Consider the following 20157-nt stretch of genomic DNA (forward strand, 5'->3'; position numbering starts at 1 on the left):
TCACATTGCCTTCTCTTGTATTACTCACATGCACTGCCAGCCGCCATTATTGAGCCGCCTTTGTTGACTATAATATCTGTTGATTTGGTCTCCTTGTTGCTGTGGACCAACCTGTCCTCACTCCATAAACATCAGAAAACACAAACTTCCAAGTGCGCACACACACATGCTGACCAGAGCCAGAATTCCTATGTATATTGTTCCAGACAGCCTTCTGACAGCTAGATACCCTTTAAGACAATGACTCTGGAGTCCAATCATAACTGAGAGAGTTTCAGGGAACGTTCAGTTTTTGTTGTTAGTGTTTGGCTAAGCTGTCCCTTGGGAAGCTGGCATTTATTCTCACCAGATATTTCAATTTGATTTTTTTAACATTCTTGTTTTTTCTTTTCTTTATTTCTTTTTTGTTTAATGTTTATTTCTGAGAGAGACACACAGAGTGTGAGTGGGGGAGGGGCCGAGAGAGAGAGAGAGACATAGAATCCGAAGCAGGCTCCAGGCTCCGAGCTGTCAGCACGGAGCCCGACGTGGGGCTCAAACTCACGTACAGTGAGCTCATGACCTGAGCCAAAGTCAGACGCTTCACCAACGAGCCACCCAGGGGCCCCCTAACTTTCTTGCTTTTTCTGATTTGAAAAGGATCACACAAAGGCATGATAAAGAAGACTGTTTCCTTTCAGAAGTGCTGGGAATCGCTGAAACGTACAAAGATGAAAATGACAATCACTCCAATCACTACCCAGAAATAACTCCTGCTAACATGCTGAAATAGGAAGTGTTGACTGTAACGAAAGGAACCCACATGTAGAACCTCAGGCAAATATTTCATCCGAGATTTCTTACGGTTTCTCTAAAAGGTTCAAAAAAGGGAAGAAATATTAAGAGATATAGTTGGGCCACCCTGCTCTTTTTTTTTTTTTATCCCCGACCTTAAGAGTCGTAATGAAAAGTCTTCAATGATGGTATAATTCTGACTTAAAAGTATGTATTTATGGGGCGCCTGTCTGGCTCAGCTGGCATAGCAGGAGGCTCTTGATCTCTGGGTTGTGAGTTCCAGCAATATGTTGGGTGCAGAGATTACTTAAAAATAAAATCTTCGGGGTGCCTGGGTGGCTCAGTTGGTTAAGGGTCCGACTCTTGGTTTTGGCCCGGGTCACAATCTCATGAGTTGTGGGATAGAGCTCCGCGATGGGCCTCACAATGGTCTCCTCGCCTGACAACTGGGAACTTACTTGGGGTTCTCTCTCTCTCTCTCAAAATAAAGAAATAAACATTTAAAAATAATAAATAGACAGATAGATAAATAAAGAGTTATAATGAAAAGTCATCAATGATGGTATAATTCTAAATTTTTTTAATTTTATTTTTTTAGTTTATACCCAAATTAGCTAGCATATAGTGCAACAATTCTAAATTTTTTTAATGTTTATTCTAGAGAGAGAGAGAGAGACAGAGTGTGAGTGAAGGAAAGGCAGACAGAGGGAGACACAGAATCCAAAGCAGGCTCCAGGCTCTAAGCTGTCAGCACAGAGGCCAACGTGGGGCTCAAACCCATGAACCGCGAGATCATGACCTGGGCCGAAGTCAGACGCTTAACCGACTGAACCACCCAGGTGCCCCATACTTTTAAATCAGAATTATACCATCATTGCGGCACCTGGGTGGCTCAGTCAGGTAAGCGTCCAACTTCAGTTCAGGTCATGATCTCTCAGTTCATGGGTTCGAGCCCCACGTCGGGCTCTGTGCTGACAGCTCAGAACATGGAGCCCGCTTCGGATTCTGTGTCTCCCTCTCTCTGCCCCTAACCCACTTGCATTCTGTCTCTGTCTCTCTCAAAAATAAATAAACATTTTTTAAAAAAGTATGTGTTTATGAGAAAATGTCATTCTTTACAGTCAAAATGGTAGGATAAAAACTGTGGGGTCCAAAGGTCTCAGGCTTTCCCTAATTTTTTTCTCTTTTGTTTACCGTACTTTGGGTTTTTATTAACACAATTAACTAATGAGAAACATTTCTTTCAAGGTAAACTTAGTCAACTGTCCCATAAAAATCAGAAGACTTCTCTGATCTCTAACTGGATAATCAAAACCTATTTTTTAATTAAAAAAAAAAGTTTAAGATCCACACCTACTTTTAGGTTCGTTTGCTGAGAGAAAAGACTAGAGGAACGCAGGACTGTCAGCAGGTAAACCGGGCAGAATAGACAGGGGGCTGTGCAGAGCTCCCCAGGCACCCACTCAGCTACCGTTGCCTCCCCCCGCCACCCCCCCACCCCACCCCCAGACCGCCCCCCAGCAGCGCCATAGCTGTAGCCGCCAGTGGGCACCACCCTCCAGCCCTGGTGTCTCTCTCCCTCACCCCCACATCCAGTGGGTCAGGAAATCCCTATGGCTCCACCTTCAAGTTTATCCAGAACCCATTTGTATTCTAGCCTTAGCCTCCTTCCAGACTCCCCTGCTTCCCACCAGGCCTCCTACAGTCTTCACTCAACACAACAGTCCCAGTGTCCCAGTTTCTTTTAAAAAAGAAAGTCAGACCCCCGCCATTGTGCTTTAAACACTACGGGGGGTGGGGTGTCTCTCAGAGTAGGAGCTGCACTCCTCTCAGGAGACACACAGGCCGCTATCTCTCTGAGCTCCTCTCCTTCCGCTCCGGCCCCTCCTCCGGCCATCCCAGCTCCTGCTCCCTGGAGCAGGCCACACATGCAACAGACTCAGGGCTAGGCACCAGGGGCTCCCCCTGCCCACCCCTCGAGCTAGGCCCTCCAATACCTGCTTACCAGACGCCCTCCCCTCTGTCAAGTCTTTGCCTAACTCTCATCTTCTCAACGAGGCCCTCATGACCACCCTATTTAAAACATCCTCTCCCCCTATGACCCTCTGCATTCCCAGTCCTCCTTCTCTCCTACTTTCTCTTTCGCTTTCCCGTGTTGATCAGATTTATGGTTTGTTGTGTGTCTGCATCACTAAAATATAAGCTGTACCAGGGCAGGAATTGTTCTGTTCACTGATGTGTTCCAGGCGCCTAGAATTGTGCCTGGCACATGGTAGGCACTTGGTAAAAATTCACTGAAATTGATCAGTTCTCATGCCATAGCAATGGGTAAATGATTTGAATTCGTCAGCTAAAAATACCCTACAGGGGCGCCCGAGTGGCTCAGTCGGTTGAGCATCTGACTCTCCATTTCGGCTCAGGTCATGACCTCGCGGTTTGGGAGTTCAAGCCCCACATCCTCTGCACTGACAGTGCAGAACCTTCTTGCGATTCTCTCTCTCCCTCTCTCTCTCCCCTCCCCTGCTTGTGCTCTTTCTCTCTCAAAATAAATAAATAAACTTAAAAAAATTGTTTTTTCATGTTTATTTATTTTTGAGAGAGACAGAGCGCAAGCAGGGTAGGGGCAGAGAGAGAGAGGGAGACCCAGAATCCAAAACAGGCTCCAGGCTCTAAGCTGTCAGCACAGAGCCCACCGCAGGGCTTGAACCCACAAACCGTGAGATTATGACCTAAGCTAAAGTCGGTGGCTTAACCGACTGAGCCACCCAGGCGCCCCAGAAACTTTAAAAAAAAACACCCTATAAAACTATCTTTTACAAGGCAGCCAAAAAAAATAACAAAGTACATCATGGGGAATCGATTATGGCTGGCAACTATTATAAATCCGAAATGACTGTACGCGTAATTAGAGTACCGGTCATCCCTCTGCCCTGCCACCCACGCCCTGAATTACCTGACCAAAGGCGGCCTGGCCTTGTCCGCATGAAAAACGCTGCTCCTTCCGCTTTGTCAGGTCTCAAGTTCATTTTAGAGTTAACAGCCTGTGTTATTTCAGATAGTGGCTTTCTTGAACAGTGCGTCTTTTTATTTTTTTCAAGTTTCTAATCAGCTCTTGGAGGATTTCAATGTTGGTTGTCTTGTGACCCAGCTGTTACTCGAAATTTCTGTACCTGAAGTTCTTAGTCAGTTTCAGCTTCTCACACCCTCGGTTTTCCTCTCTCTTGAATTCTTCTGCTTTGCTGGAGTTTCTCCAACATGTCAAAGCAACTCAAATGTTGTTTGTTTGTTCCAGAAAGGGAGCACAGGCAGTAACCTTTCTGCGTCCTTCTCTGTCTGCCCGTGTCCCTCTTTGGTTCACGTCTAGAGTGTTGTCAAGTTTACATTCCAGGTGACTGCTGATGCCACAGAAGCCAGTCTTGGCCGCCACAACTTCCTTCATCGCTTGCTCAAGCTCCCTGTGCATCCCCCTCTCCCTGGCCCTCCCAGTGGCTGTGAAACTGGATAGAAACAGCTAAAGCCAGCTTTCTGAGATAGACGTTCTCTATGCTTGGAGGAAGTAGTGAGCAAATTCAGTGTGTGTCCATCCGATTATATTATGAACTCATCGGTATGTCTTGCCATCAAAGCCTACTGTGAAGAATTTTATAAAAACAAATCACCTACTGACTTGTCACTGGAGAACATCTAGGTTCTTATAAAGCAAGTTTGCCTAGAGCAAAAGATAAGTGAAATAGCCAGAAATATGGAGCATTGCTGCTTTCTATCAACGACCCAGAGGTAAAGGGGCTGTAGGAAGTCAAGAAGCGGGAAAAACTGATGCAGAGCTTCAGGATAAGGGAGAAAAATTGAGAGACAACCTGGAGGTAGCATTCAAGCCTCAGCTTAAAAGGAAATGAAAAAAGAGGGGCGCATGGGTGGCTCAGTCTGCTAAGCGTCCAACTCTGGATTTCAGCTCAGGTCATGATCTCATGGTTCATGGGTTCAAGCCCCCCCCCCCGCCCCCGCCCTGTCGAACTCCATGCTGATGGTGTGGAGCCTGCTTGGGATTCTCTCTGTCCCCCTCCCCCTTTCCCTGCCCCTCCCATGTGCTCACTTGCTCTCTCAGTCTCAAAAATAAAATAAAATAATCTTTCATTTAAAAAAATGAAATGAAAAAAGAAAAGAAAAAGTCGTCTGTTGTCTTGTAGCCATTGATAGAATCGATACAAGGAATTCCGTGGGAGTCTTGGAAAATGGAAATAATGAATACCGTTTTCTGAATTAAGTTAGGACTCAGCACTATTCAAAATCTCTGGTCTTGGGGACGTACATGCATAAAATACCAAGCATTTATTTAATCAGAGAAGGGTTAAAACTCTCAAAAACACAAACAACAAATCATTTCCGGAAGGTCACACCTCATCTCTTGATTCCTTGTTTGCATTTGGGGAAACGTCCGATAACCCCACATTCCATGGACAAGGTCTTCAGAGCAACAGGGGAACAAGATGATTAGAAACCCTCTTTCGGGGGGCACCTGGGTGGCTCAGTTAAGCATCGACTTCGGCTCAGGTCATGATATCACGGTTTGTGGGTTTGAGCCCCGTGTCGGGCTCTGTGCTGACAGCTCAGAGCCTGGACCCTGCTTCGGATTCTGTGTCTCCCTCTCTATCTGCTCCTCCCCCACTCATGCTCTGTCTCTCCCTCTCAAAAATAAATAAACATTAAAAAAATTATAAAAAGAAAGAAAGAAAGAAAGAAAGAAAGAAAGAAAGAAAGAAGAAAGAAAGAAAGAAAGAAAGAAAGAAAGAAAGAAAGAAAGAAAGAAAGAAAGAAAGAAAGAAACCCTCTTTCAGGCTGGCTGAACAAGGAGGAGGTCTTTTATCCTTTTTTTTTTTTTTCTTTCCTGGCAGAGTCCTGGGCAGCCACAGGCCCACAGCACCCTCTGCTGTTGAGTTGCAAAGGACGGTGCCTGGGTGTTAGGATGAAGACAGCTAACGGATTCTGGTCCTGGGCAAGAAGCAAATTACGAGAGCAGAAAAAATTCAAAATTAGTTTCCATGCAAAACCTCAGGATGAGTTCATCTTGCTGGTAACAGAGCAAAGGCTAAGCAAAATAAAACCGGGCAGCTGAACTTTTCCAGCGAGGCAGCTTTTCAGCCTTTTCCAAGCGGAGTGGAAAGCCCCAATTCACCCACACCAAGGCTCCAAAACAGGAAAAATACACCTTTTCTAGTGTCGTTTGCGAAGCGCATGTAACACTGTCTCCATAGAGATTGAGCCCAGAGTAACAGGGAGGGGGAGACCAACAGGCTTAGAATTGCATGTAGGGATTTAGGAGCTTATCTTCTGGACCCCAAAAGAATAACCCCCTAGTTTTTCAGTCCTGGCACTATAATGTACGTGCAGGCCCTAACAGAGGTAAAATAGAGGCTACGTGGCAACGTTATAATGAAAGGTTTTCACTTCTATTTGTAGATTGCTTAATTGATCCTTTTTCCTTGCCAAAGGCACCAGACAGCCTTCAGATCCTTAAATGCTCCCATCTTAAAATCATTTATTTAACCATGAGAGAGATACTAGTTTGTAAGCAAAAAGATATTCATCATATACATAAAGCTGTGTCTTTTAAAGTATATTCGCAGACTCAGAGAGGCCAAGCAGCATGGTGGTTAGGCAGGCTGCCGGTTCAAAATGCGCCCTGTCCTTTACTACCTGAGTGACCTCAGGCAAGCTCCTTACCTCTCTGCGTCTCTGTATCCTCACCTGTAAAATGGAGATGACAATAGGATCTATCTCCTGGAGTTGTTATGAGACTTGAGTGAGTTATTTACAAACTGCTTCGCACCATGTCTGGCAGAACTAGGTAAGTACAGGTTTAATACCAATCCATAAGTAAACAATACCAAACAATAGAAAATAAAAAGTGCGTGGTGGCACTGAAGACTGCTTTTCAATACCTGTAATTGCAATCAGCAGAGGTTTGTTTTTTTTTAATTTTAACGTTTATTTATTTTTGAGACAGAGAGAGACAAAGCATGAACGGGGGAGGAGCAGAGAGAGAGGGAGACACAGAATCGGAAGCAGGCTCCAGGCTCTGGGCCATCAGCCCAGAGCCCGACACGGGGCTCGAACTCACGGACCGTGAGATCGTGACCTGAGCTGAAGTCGGACGCTTAACCGACTGAGCCACCCAGGCGCCCCAGCAGCAGGGTTTTTTTTTTTATCAAGCGAGCCTTCCCTGTGCTCATGAGGCCTTCAATGGTGATGTCTTTGTCACCCTCTTTCTGCTTAGGGTGCAACACAGAGTTTAGCTTCCGCTAGTGGGGAGAAAGGTGGCCTCTTGGGGTCAGAAAAAATGGCCCAGCAGTGATGGGGAGAGGTCCGTTTGGATGCAGAAGGAAAACGAGCTTCACGTCTGTCTTATTTTTTGCCTCCTTATAACGGTCAGGTGAAAGGCATCCAAAATACAGAGGGCTCAGCAATGAATCCAGCAGCCTCTTCAAGACCCTGGTCACCTTCTGGGGCTAGGGGACAATTTGCAGCTCCAGAATTTCTTTTCAATTTATTTTTACTTTTTAGAATTTAATTATTTATTTATTTATTTAGAGAGAGAGAGAGAGAGAGAGAGAACACGCATACGTGAGCAGGGGAGAAGGGCAGAGGGAAAGGGAGAGAGAATCTTAAGTAGGCTCCCTGTTCAGCGTGCAGCCAGACATAGGATGGGGCTCAGTCATGACCTGAGCCGAAATCAGGAGTCTGACACTCAACCGACTGAGCCAGCACCAGAATATCTATCAAGGGGCTCAACAATGGCCATCTGGCGGGAAGGGAAACCAGCAGAGTTGTCAAAACAAACTGGTTTTGTTTGCCTATTCAGCACACCGCTTTATTTGCGGTGCCATGGATGCTGGCGATCATGGGGGCCTACCTTCTCCCCGGGCCTCCCCTGTCACTGCCATGACCCTTCCCTGCTTCCCTTGCCCACATTACCCTGTTTTACTTTGCCCTGTTCTTTTCCTTGGTGACTTAACAGAGTGTATAATTTTACATTTATTTGCTTGTCTCTTTCCTGTCTGTCTCCTCCATGGCAGTAAATGCCGTAAGCACAGTGACCACATCTGTTATTTACCAGTGTGGCCCAGTTCTTACATCAGTTTCTGGCACACATTACCTTCTCAGTAAGTATCTGTGGAATACATGGACAAATGAATTCTGTGGTTGTTTATCATATGCACCAGTTAACAACAACAAAAACAAGTTAGATGACATGAAAGAAAAAGGGAGGGAACGTTCACAGAAGAAAATGTTGATTCCTCCCTTATTTCTGAAAACCTTGGCTTTGAGGTTGGTATCTGAGGACTAGCAGGGATATTGACCAGCAAGCCTTGATTGCAGGTTGCTTCTGCAGGGAGTTTATGAAAGGGCAAAAGAGAGAGAAGTCTGTCCCTACGAGAGCCTCTTTGCTCTGGACATGGGCCCTGCTCTTGTTCCTTAAAGTTGAGAGTCTGGCTCTCTGCTGGCGGTAGTCTGCACAGAAGGTGCAGACCTTTCTGGAAAAAGAGGGAAATTTCTCCGTCACTCTTTCCCGAATAGCCTTGGTTGCCCTCCACCTAAGGTGCTTTAGTCATAGTTTGGATCTAATTCAGGAAAGGAACCAGAGATGCAAGCTTTATGCAAAAGAGTTTTTCATTAGGGCCTGTAGAGCCGTCTGTTTTCCCTGTGAGGCCCAGGACTTTAAGTTCTTAAGGAAAAGACCTGGCATTCTAGCGTAGCTTAGCTGACTCACCGGTTTCCACTCAGGACATTTAGGCACGCTGCCTTCTTAAATTCAGTCTGCCTCCTGCTCTGTGTCCATCTCTTATCTGACATCTTTTGTTTCCCATACTAACATCAGACCCAATACCTATACATGCACCTGCAGGCACACGGGAGACCCTCGCCTTGGTGCGAGCCACAGTATCAAATGTCTTCAGCAATTCATGGGCACTTAAGTCGTAAAACTTAAGAGGAAGGAGCCCCTTCTCATGATTTCTATGCTGTAAAAGTGGGTTACAACAGTGTTCCTGAATATATAATCTATGTGTGTATGTGTACATTAAACTCTATCACATTTTGTGCTGATTAATAAAATACCTATTCTGCTTGTGCTCATTTAATGTTACTCTAATAAATGATTAAACTCATTCTGCTTCATTTTTGGGTGAACCTCACAAATGACAATCGACCCTGTATTTTTCATATTTCAGGAAGTTCCTTCTTTCTTAGGTGCTGTGTTCACATCCCTATTTTGAAGTCAAGAAACTAAAGCTCAGGGAAGAGTCTCAGCAGGGAGACCATCCTGGTTTGCGACTGTGGTTCTAGTGTCATGTGTGGAGCACCCCCTTCACCCTTTGAGGTATCTGAGTTTGGGCAATAAATGATATGGTTATCTTAGGTCTTTGTGAGCAGAACGCACATGAGCGATGGCAATCAAGGTTGGCCTCCAGTCCACTGCTCTCGTATCACACCCTGATGAAGCAGAAACAGAGGACAAAGGGAGATCTCACACACACACGAAATAAAATTCAAATGGGTCTCTGTTGGGGCACCTGGGTGGCTCAGCCAGTTACATGTCCGACTTTGGCTCAGGTCATGATCTCGAATTCTGTGGATTCAAACCCTGTGTAGGTCTCTGTGCTGACAGCTCAGAGCCTGGAGCCTGCTTTGGATTCTGTCTCCCTCTCTGTGTCCCTCCCTCACTTGCACTCTCTCCCTCAAAAATAAAAAACATTAAAAAAAAAAAAATGGATCTCTGGGGCGCCTGGGTGGCTCAGTCGGTTGAGTGTCTGACTTTGGCTCAACCAACTGAGGTCATGATCCTACAGCTCGTGGGTTTGAGTCCCCCATCGTCAGGCTCTGTGCTGACAGCTCAGAGCCTGGAGCCTGCTTCAGATTCTGTGTCTCCCTCTCTCTCTGCCCCTCCCCTGCTCACACTGTGTCCCTCTCCCTCAAAAATAAACAAACATTAAGTTTAAAAATAAATAAAATAATCACTTTCTTTTTTTCTGGTTTTACCACCCATGGGTGCACAAAGCCAGGACTTCTACTCAGGTCTATGAAACTCCAATGTCTTTGTTCTTCGAGATACTTCCTCTTGTCCTAACAGTTGCTGAAAGATTGGTTTAAATCCTCCACCAAGCATGGATTTGTGTTTCTTCTTTTAACTGTCTACTTCTGCTTTACATATTTTGAGGCTGTTATTAGATGCAAATTTAGAATACTTTGTCTTCCTTTTATCATTACGTATCCCTCTTGATCTCTAACAGTGATTCTGAAAGTCTCAATAATATGACACCAGGGGTGCCTGGATGGCTCAGTCAGTTAAGCATCCCGACTCTTGATTTCGGCTCAGGTCCTGATCTTGCAGTTAGTGGGACTGAGCCCCACGATGGGCTTTGTGCTAACAGTGAGGAACCTGCTTGGGATCTCTCTCAAAATCCATAAACATTAAAATAATAATAATGTGACACAAGCTCTCTTTGGGTTAGTCTTCCGGGATACCTTTTTCCATCTCTCTTCTGTCTCAGTAACACACTTAGAGCATCTTTCTACTATATTTGTGTGGCCTCTTGACCTATTTGCAAAGTCATCGATACTTTTTAGTTCTAAAACACAGGACTAGGAAAATAAGGGGAAAAAAAAGAAAACGAGGAGATATGACTGAATCTAAGCCCTAGGTTGAACCTCCGGACTGACTCGCCCTCCCCTAGACAGTCACATTTCCACAGGAAGAAAGGCTGCAACTGCTCTTTAGAGAAATTAGTACACTTCCTCAACATAATGCTCCCTTGTGGAGGTTATGACTAACAGGGGCCAAATTAGAAAGCTGTTTATTCACAGATACTCATCGCGTAAACACACCAGAGAATACTGAATAAATCAGTCATATGCATGTGGTACCATAACCATTCCAAGTCGAGCTATTTTATTGTCCAAGAGACTCTGTGGTCACAGGAGGCCCGTTCTCAACAGCAGGAGCCCCAGGGAAGTGTCCAGATCCTCACTCCTCAGCACTCTGAGTGCTGATGTAGTCCTGGAGAAGCGCCTGCACCTCTGCCCGCCGGCTCATCTTGGTGGCCTTGCCCTGGAAGCGGCCTTTCTTCCCGGCTCCTTTGCCTTCTAGGACCTCAGCCACCCTGGGAAGCAGAGAGATATTCAGGCAGGAAGTCTTCAAGGGAAAGGCCACAGAAAAACCAAGGGCAGCTCAGAGTCCTTCCCCACAGCCAGGGCCGAGGGGAAAGAAAGATGGCTTCTAGAAACCCTTCTTAAAAATACCTGCACATATGCACAGATATATGGACCATGTTTATTGTAAGAGTGAAGAACCTGGGGAACAAAAAATGAACTAGTATTTGTTGTTCTACATATGTTTTTAAAAAGCGTGAATAACTGGATACAACAGAAGAGTCTAGAAATGGGAGGCTAGATAAATTATGGCAACACTCCTGGGAGTGTCCACTAGGGGTAAGGGGCTGTGGACACAAAAGCCTGTGGGGAGCAGCAGTGAAGCAAGCTGGGGGGGTGAGTGAGAAGGGAGGGGAATGTGGACAGAGGGACAAGCCTGTCCTGTCTGAAGCAGGCAGTCACCACCCAGTTCCTCACAGCTATTGCCATGTGGGCCCAGTGTTGCCAGAGCATGTCTTTCTTTTCCCTTTTTGAGAAATGCTAGAACTCTACATTTTTATGTATAAATCTCCTGGTTTTAAAATGTAACAACTTTGAAATTTTAAAATAAGGGTGCCTGAGTGGCTCAGTCGGTTAAGCGTCTGACTCTTGATCTCAGCTCAGGTCCGGACCTCAGGGTCCCGAGCTCCTGGCCTGTGCTGGGCTCCATGCTGGGCATGGAGCCTACTTAAAAAAAAATAAAATAAAAAATTTAAAATAGTAAACAGCCCAAACTAATCTGTAGGCCACATCTGGCTGCCTGTCAGGAACCTCTGCTTTAATTTCTTATGTTTTCCTTTGAAAACTCATCAGAGCCAATCAGGACTTTGAAAACCCTAAACACCAGAAAGAATAGGGGACACTACGCTCTGTATCTAATTTAAAGTGAGAAAATATAGGGGCACCTGGGTGGCTCAGTTGGTTAAGTGTCCTAGACTCTTGATTTTGGCTAAGGTCATGATCTCACAGTTGGTGAGATCGAGCCCCAAGTCGGGCTCTGCACTCACTGCACAGAGCCTGCTTGGGATTCTCTCTCTCCCCCTCCCTGCCCCTCCCCCGCTCAAGTGCGCATGCTTGCTCTCTCTGAAAATAAGTAATGTTTTTTTTTTAAACATTGAAAAATAAAGTTAAGAAAATATAAGCAATGAGGGTAAAGAAATTCAACAAAGTTCTAATTTTCCCATGACAATTACATCAATGCTGATTTTTACTTAGTCTTAAAATCCTAATCTCTTCTCCAGAATAGTTGGTCTGTGTCTCTGCTTTGCTGGTGCCTTAGTCACCTGTTTTATTGGCCTAGTGATAATACAGCACCTGAATTCGTGTGTCATTTACGTTATCTCAATTTCTAAGAGAAAAAACAGAAAAGCATAGGAGATTTGGAGCAAAAAAGACCTAGGTTTGAGTCTCAGTTCTACCAACTGTGAGATCTCAGGCACATGATACGTAGTCCCTCGTCTGTAAAATTAGGAATGACTGCGGTGATAATTGTTCCTGCTCAGCCCACCTCATATGCCTGTGATGTGAATCAAAATGAGATCACAGATGTGGTGGCCCTCTTTGTGGGTCAAGGGCTCTACTAGCAGGTTAGTGCAGACAGTCCACAGATTACCTGGGGCCCAGGGTTTCCACGGCTTCAGCTGGCCCTGCCAGTAAGAAGAGCCCAGCACCTTTCTCATCACCCACAGTTAAGAACAGGAGGGTCTCCTAGGAGGTAAGATAAAGAGAGAAGTCCTGATACTTGAGAAGTAGGGTCAATCCCCCTAAATGCTGCCCTCTCCTCACTCTCAAGATCAGACTTTTGCCCTTAAACCATGAGTGATGTTCCTGATGAGAGATAATGCAGCCCCTATGCTCTGGCCCACCAGGGCCAAGAAACTTTTTTGAGAATGGCTATAGGAACTTAGGTTAAACATTAAGAAGGCAGAAGGCTGCTGACCATGGCCAGGCACTAAATGCCTTTTGTGACCTGACTCCCATCAACTTTTGCAGCCTGCCCACCGCTTTCCCTCACACAGCCTGCGCCTGCCACTGCCTAAAGCTGCCTGTCTCCCTCTGCCTGGCTACCTTTGCTTCCTCATCTGACGACCACTAGGCAGTTCTGCAGGCCCCTCCCCTGGGGGCTCCCCACTCTTTCAGGTAACATGTTGTTCCACTTCCAGCATTCACCACCCGAAATTAGAAATGTCACCATACAGTACATTTGCCTCCCAGACTGGAGAGTGAGCTCCTTGAGAATCAGTATGCTTTACACAGGACTATAAAAAGAGACATGTACACTGTTTGGCCCAGGGCAGGTACCCCAAAGAGTGTTTTTTGGAGTAAATGCAAAAGAGAGACCTGGAAATCATGAAGTTGCAGACTACCAGGATGGCACCGGAAGCCAGAGGAGAAGGAAAATGGAAAGGATGGCCTTCAAAGGGCCTAGCCAGCCCCATCACTTCTAAAACCAGGCCCTTGGCACATATAAATGTGGGTGGCTTGGAAGAGTTTCAGCTCTGATAAAAGGAACTCAGAAGCTGGTAAATATCGCAGCCCCAGAGAGGTCACTATCACAGATCTCACAGCTAGTGCTAAAAAAAAAAAAAAAAAACAGTACTGAATAAATTTCAATTCCCTACTTTTCATGCATTCACGGGAGGGACTTCAGCTAAACTAACTCCCCTCACTTAGGTCTCTACCCAGGAGAGATCAAGAATCTCATGCTCCTCTTACCTCTGACCCAATCTCATTGGCAATGATATTCATGAACTCAGAATCCCCCTCCTTCCTACAACAAAGGACACAGACGTCAGATCCAGCTTGGAGCAGGAGATGGGAAACTGCAGGAAGCCCCTCTCCTCCTCATAAGGCTGGCCTTGCGGCAGGCTGTCTGTGCGAAGTCCCAGACTCTCTCAGCAAAGACAGAGAGTGCTGGCTGAGAGCCAGCAACATGTCCTTCTCGGCAGTTTATAGCATGCTTTGTATTTATTTCTGTCTCCCTTCAACAAGATCGGTCAGGTAAGGAGACATCTGTTAGATGGTGAAGGAGGTGAGGGAAGGTGGTGATGAAAGTTACAGTGTTACTATGAAGATGCTCTTATAGAACCCAGGAAATCTGGAAGGTAACACATCCCCTCAGGTCTGCTCAGCCTTGAGAAAGCAGTGAGTGACCCACCTCCCACTAGGCACTGCACCCAGGGGAGAGGCTGAGCCCCAAGCCCAGCAGCCCCATACCCTGTCTCTCACCTATGTAACGTGACCACACCTCCCCAGTCCGGGCTGTTCCGCAGGCTGTGGGCAATGTGCACGGCCAGGTCTCTGAGCAGATTCAGGTTGTTCTGCAACAGACGCCAGAACTCAACAGACAGAAGGAGTAACAGGGGAGCTCACCATCTTCGCCCCACTTCATTCCCCCTCACTCCGGCTCTGATGAACTACACAACTGGTTAGGCCCTCTCCAACCTCGATGGAATAAATCACCTTCTGCAAGAGCTTGGTAGAGTTCTGTAGCTTCTTCACTGCTTCCACGTGATCCTCTGCTCCACACCTGCAAGAGAAAGGTGTGTGGTCACCTGCCCGGCTTCCCAAACTGCTTTTGGGATGAGGTGTATATCCATGATGCCCTTCTTTCTTAAAAAAAAAAAAAATTTTAACGTTTACTTATTTCTGAGAGAGAGACAGAGACAGAGAATGTGAGCAGGGGAGGGGCAGACAGAAAGGGAGACACAGAATCCGAAGCAGGCTCCAAGCTCTGAGCTGTCAGCACAGAGCCTGACGCGGGGCTCGAACTCACAGTCCATGAGATCATGACCTGAGCTGACGTCGGACACCTAACCGACTGAGCCACCCAGGTGCCCCACCATGATGCCTTTCTTGATAGTCTCCCTCCAGATGGGGACCTGGGGACCTTCCAAGGAGGCCGCCTAAGCAACTGACGAAGAAGATATAAAGGAATAAACCATTTTACATGGGTCTGACTTACCATCCAAAGTGCTTCATCACTTATGATTGCATCTTACCCCCAACCCCGTCCGCCCCGAGATAAAGAGAGAACTGTCTACCCCACAGGTAGGAGCTGAACTTGGGGTGGCCAGGACCTGAGACATGGGGCAGCAGGGGGCATACTTAAGCAGCGTGGTCAGTGCTTTTTCAGTTCCGTGGCTTCTCTCCATCCACTTCAGCACCCGGTTCCCAGCCAGAAATGCCAGGTTGGTTTTGTTCTTTTTCCCCTTCTCGGTGCCCAGAATTTTAATGACCTACATGAGGCAAGGGAGTAACACAAGCACAGGTATACACTGAAGCGGGTGCCAGAGCCAAGGGGAGGAGATCCCTAGACCTGTGCCCCAGCTGGGAAGCACTGAAGGAGTAACTTCAGCCGGGCCTCCTCAGCTGTCCCCCTCGATCGCTCTCAGCCCTCTCGTGATCCCCACTTCCCTAACACCCTCTCTCCCAACCACTCAAGAGCCCTTCTTTACCCACCTGAAGGTCACTGAGATTGCTCACATGGGTCCCACAGCACATGTTGGAATCAACACTCTCGATGGTAACAACTCGAACGGGCCCAGCATGATCGTCGGGCAAACCCCGGCCCCTCACCTGGAACACAGCAGAGGGAGAAGGGCTGTCTGAATTTTGATGACGGGCCCTTGGAGGGCCATTCTACAGACGCTGCCGCACTGGCTCTCTCTCACCTGCTCCACCTCAGGGTCATCCAGGCTCAGCTCTCGCACATTCACAGGCAGGCGGTCTCTGATTTTTTCATTGACGCTCTGCTCAATGGCAGCCACCTGCTCTGCAGTCACAGAGGGGCTGTCCAGCTCAATCACACTCCGGAGCCGCCCTAACTCCCTGCCAGAAGAAGTGTGGCAGTCACAGGGTGCTGATGATGACAGTAAGAATATAACAAAGTCTACAAAGAATGTTCACATAAATTATCTTATTTAATCCTCACAAAAACCCTCCAAGGTAGAGACTGTCAGTCATTTCCTTTTTTATGGGTGAGGAGTAGGAAGGAATGTGATCAAGATCATGCAGCCAGAATTCACCCCCTGGCTCTCTGGGCTCCAAACTCCATGTTCTTTCCTTCTCGCATCCTCATGCTTCCCCTGAGACACACAAGGTCACCCACCACCCCCACCCTAAGGGGAACAGGAGAACACAGCAGATTTTGAACCCTATCCTTTCTTTTATCCTCCTACCCCGACCCATTACTGGGAGAGGAGCTGCCAGTCTGGGACCTGCGACCTATGGTTAGTCTTAGGTCCCCTGCTCACCAGGATGTGGTCTTCAACCCAAACAGATGGTCAGCAACTGCTGTGATGAGATGCTGCCCTGAGCGGAGAGAGCAAGAGACAGGGTAGAGTGAGAAGTGCAGCCAGCCACATGCTCCCTGATATCATCACAGAGATTCTCCCCGTGGAAGACCTGCCGGGTACTGGCTAATAATACTCTTATCAGATATTTTACTGAAAATCCTCACGAGAACCCTACAAAAAGCTTTATGATGCCGTTTCACAAATGACCCCTATCAGGCGTCTGGGGGAAAGACAATGAGAGCTGGGACCAGGGTGACTGTGCTAACAGTGGAAGGAAGTGGAGAGATGTTCAGAAGATAAACTGCCAGGACTCAGTGGTTGGCTCTCCCCAAAGAGGTGTCTGCACTGACTTTCAGGATTTGAGCAACCAGGTGGATGTTCACGAACACCTGGTCTGGGGGAGGAAATGCCTATTTAAGTCCATTTTGAACACGTTGAATTTAAAGAGCCTAGTAGAGGGGCGCCTGGGTGGCGCAGTCGGTTAAGCGTCCGACTTCAGCCAGGTCACGATCTCGCGGTCCGTGAGTTCGAGCCCCGCGTCAGGCTCTGGGCTGACGGCTCGGAGCCTGGAGCCTGTTTCCGATTCTGTGTCTCCCTCTCTCTCTGCCCCTGCCCCGTTCATGCTCTGTCTCTCTCTGTCCCAAAAATAAACAAACGTTGAAAAAAAAAATAAAAAAATAAAGAGCCTAGTAGATATCCAAGTAAAGCCAAAAAGTGGGAGGTTGGTAAAACTCAAATCCGGCGGTTATTCTAATACTTTTACTTTAATTGTTCACATTGTTATAACATTTTTCACCTACTGTCTGAAACGGAGCTGATTCTGATTACGTCTGTCCTTTCCAAAAGGTTAACCCCCAGAGAACCCAAAGACGTCCCAATCATTATGGCATTCCCATCCATGGCAACAGCCCCTCCTGCAGATCCCCCAGGCCGCCCCGCCTACCTGAATGCTGCTGCATGTGGTCAAACCTTCGCTCCCAGTCCACCCGGACCTGGACCTCAGTCCCTGGGGCCAGGGCTGTCTGTGTGAAATGATCAGCCTGAGCCCCGCGGCGGGTCACTCGCAACACAGAGATGTCATTGATCGTACCGTGGTCATCAGGCTGGGGAAAGAAGTAAAACTAATCAGCGGTGGGAGACAGAGCTCACCTTAACTCCTGGATACAAAGACCCTCTAGGGAATGTATGTAAGGAACACACCCAGAATCTGAGATTCCCTAAGGGACAAGAAGCACTGTCCGGTGAGGTGGTCCACTTTGTTCTGTGAGGGGATTCTATTCTCTTCACTCTGAACACCCATATATTTTGTTCTTGAGAACAAAACAGCAGGCTTAAAACAGAGATTATAGGGGCGCCTGGGTGGCGCAGTCGGTTAAGCATCCGACTTCAGCCAGGTCATGATCTCGCGGTCCGTGAGTTCGAGCCCCGCGTCAGGCTCTGGGCTGATGGTTCAGAGCCTGGAGCCTGTTTCCGATTCTGTGTCTCCCTCTCTCTCTGCCCCTCCCCCGTTCATGCTCTGTCTCTCTCTGTCCCAAAAATAAATAAACGTTGAAAAAAAAAATTAAAAAAAAAACAAAAACAGAGATTATAACTACAAAAACAAAGATTTTAGTAAAACCCAAAGAAATGTAATCGTCACTCTCACTGCCTTTAGATTCTTATCTTCCAAGAGTTTCTAAAATGGTTTGATTTTCCTTCTATCCTCCGCACTATTACTAGAATTAGATACAAAAATATTCACTCATTTTAAGGACGCCTGGCTGGCTCAGTCAGTGGAGCATGCGACTCTTGATCTCCAGGTCATGAGTTCGAGCTCCATGTTGGGTGTAGAGATTACTTTAAAAAAAATAAAGAACAAAAACATTCATTCACTTAAAAAAATATCTAGTGCCACCTGCTTACAAGATCTGGCCATGACCCCAGAATACAATATAAACAAGACAAAGCCCCTCATGGATCTTAAGTGTCTGGAAAATAAATACAGACACACACACAGGTCACTGCAATATGATCTACAACACGCTATAATGTAAAAAAAAGTACACTGTTCTAGAGGAGTTCACAGGAAAAAGACCTAATAGTCTCAAGGAATTAGGGAAGAAACGTATACAATGAGTCTTTCTATAGTTGCCTGAGGTTACAGGTCTTCCTTCAGCAGAAAACCCCTGTAATAATGACACTGATATGAAATTGGAACTTTCTCGCTATCAAGTTTACTGACCATGTTCTCTCGTTTCACTTCTTTGCCTAAGTACTTCATGGTTCACCACAGCTTCTTGGATGAAGTCCACACACCTTAACACATCCTTCAAGTTCCTCTGAACTGACCCCAACTGACCTTTCCAAGGTCACCTCCAGCCTGTCATCAACACACACCATAGGCTCCAACTATACTAGACTACTTGCCTTTAACTAGACCTGTCGGATTCCTTCAGCCTTCCCTGCCTTTGTCTGTGCTATTATCCCTGCTGGAAAAAGCCTCTCCCATAATGCCCACCTTTTTGCTGTTATTACCCTCCTTTCTCTAGTTCATGTTGGGCCGTGTCCCTATCCCATCACAGCACAAATAAGCCAGTCCTCTGTTGTGCTCCCTCAGGGGGAGCGTTTCCAGTCCCTGTCAAACACCCTAAGCTAATTCCTAATTCCTTTGCACTTGTTTTCTCGCTGCCTGGAATACTTGCTCCTTTCGTAACTGCAATGGTTTACCCACTCCCTTCACTTAGGTCTGTACTGAAATAACTTCCCCCCTACTTAGGAGAATATCCCATGACTGTCTTTCCCGCAAGCTTTAATTTTCTTTAGAGCACTTACCAAACCAAGCCCTCTATTTTATCTATTCACCATTTTGTCTGTCTTCTCCGATAAATATTCTCTGTATGTAGAGATACTGTCTTGTTCACCCCTTATCCTCAGAACCTGGAGTAAGTACCCAGGATATGTTATGACCCAATAAGTACGCGTTGGTAAGTATCTGTTGAATGAACAAACGAGCTGAATTGAACTAACTTCCATCTGTATTCATCACGGCTGGGGCAGAGGAGCAAGAGGGCATTTCCTGAGCAGAAAGGAATGAGGGGCTTCCTGGGAGCGGGTCGGGGTGAGGCGCGGGCCTGGTACCTGTCCCCCGCCCTCGGGGAAAAGCAGCGTGTCTTCCAGCACCACTTGGAAGCCACTCAGCACTGCCTTCTTGCCGTTGCTTCCTTCGGTCTGTAGCTCCGCGGGACGGCAGGAGACCACGGTGGTGGTGAACTGCACAGAGAGGGACACAGAATAAAGCGGACCCCAGCCCTCAAGACACCGGGACTGAGTCTCTCCCCGCAGCCCCTGCACGCGGCTCCATCTTCCCGCACCGCCCCATCCGCCCGGCAGCTGCAGGTGCCTCGCCCAGCCGACCGCACCTCGCGGGCATAGCTGTCCCGCTGACACCGGAACGCCATCGCCGCTGTCTCCCGGGACGCGGAGAACGCGGGAACCCGCGCACACTGGACGGCCCGCGGGCGGACGGAGAGCCCTGCGGGACAATCTTCACTGAGAGCGCGTCTCCGCGCAGAAGCACGAGGACAAGGGACGGGGTGTGGCTTGGACAAATTTACCGAAAACGCGATTTGCAGACGTCCCGGGGCGCCTAGCAACTGTTTGAAGACTTTGGAAGGACCTGAAAACAAAATAAAACTGCGCTCGGCCGGGACTTGTCAAGGCACTTAGTTCAGCCTCCCGCAGTCTCGGCTGGGGAAAGACGAGGTTGCGGCGGGGGGTACTGACATGGATACAGGGCACTGCTGCCCAATAGACATTAGTGCAAGCCATATGCGCTAATGTTTCATTGAAACCAACAGATCCAGAATATTATGTCATTTAATAAGTGTAAAATTGAGATTTTTTTTCTGCACAAAATTTTCAA

The 20157-nt window shown here is 47.1% G+C and overlaps 1 protein-coding gene and 1 long non-coding RNA gene across 2 annotated transcripts in view; both read right to left on the minus strand.

Annotated features, from left to right (window-relative positions):
* LOC123382035 overlaps window positions 1-4738 on the minus strand; it is a 33477-nt gene extending 28739 nt beyond the window's left edge. Inside the window, exon 1 of the long non-coding RNA XR_006589804.1 lies at window positions 3728-4738. This is a non-coding gene — a long non-coding RNA (uncharacterized LOC123382035). The remainder of the gene's footprint in view (window positions 1-3727) is intronic.
* Window positions 4739-10692: 5954 nt separating this feature from the next.
* Window positions 10693-19788, minus strand: LOC101081013 (alanyl-tRNA editing protein Aarsd1). The gene is made up of 12 exons (XM_003996914.5): window positions 19655-19788; window positions 19374-19505; window positions 17200-17359; window positions 16215-16272; window positions 15633-15789; window positions 15421-15537; window positions 15067-15197; window positions 14422-14488; window positions 14188-14279; window positions 13675-13729; window positions 12572-12666; window positions 10693-10931 (listed from the first exon to the last, which is right to left on the minus strand). The coding sequence occupies exons 1-12, from the start codon at window positions 19691-19693 to the stop codon at window positions 10796-10798; spliced, it is 1239 nt and encodes a 412-aa protein (XP_003996963.1). The 5' UTR covers window positions 19694-19788; the 3' UTR covers window positions 10693-10795.
* Between the last annotated feature and the right edge of the window lie 369 nt (window positions 19789-20157).

This window comes from Felis catus, chromosome E1 (assembly GCF_018350175.1).
Source record: "Felis catus isolate Fca126 chromosome E1, F.catus_Fca126_mat1.0, whole genome shotgun sequence".
In the NCBI taxonomy this organism is placed as follows: Eukaryota; Metazoa; Chordata; class Mammalia; order Carnivora; family Felidae; genus Felis; species Felis catus.

Bases quoted from the DNA above. Each gene is read 5' to 3' on its own strand.
- LOC101081013 (XM_003996914.5), bottom strand. From the start codon at position 19,693: ATGGCGTTCCGGTGTCAGCGGGACAGCTATGCCCGCGAG. The intron at 15,790-16,214 runs GTGAGCAGGGGA...TTCTTCTGGCAG, and splicing joins GGGTTGAAGACCACATCCTG to GGAGTTAGGGCGGCTCCGGA. The intron at 15,198-15,420 runs GTGGGTAAAGAA...TGCCTCATGTAG, and splicing joins GCAATCTCAGTGACCTTCAG to GTCATTAAAATTCTGGGCAC.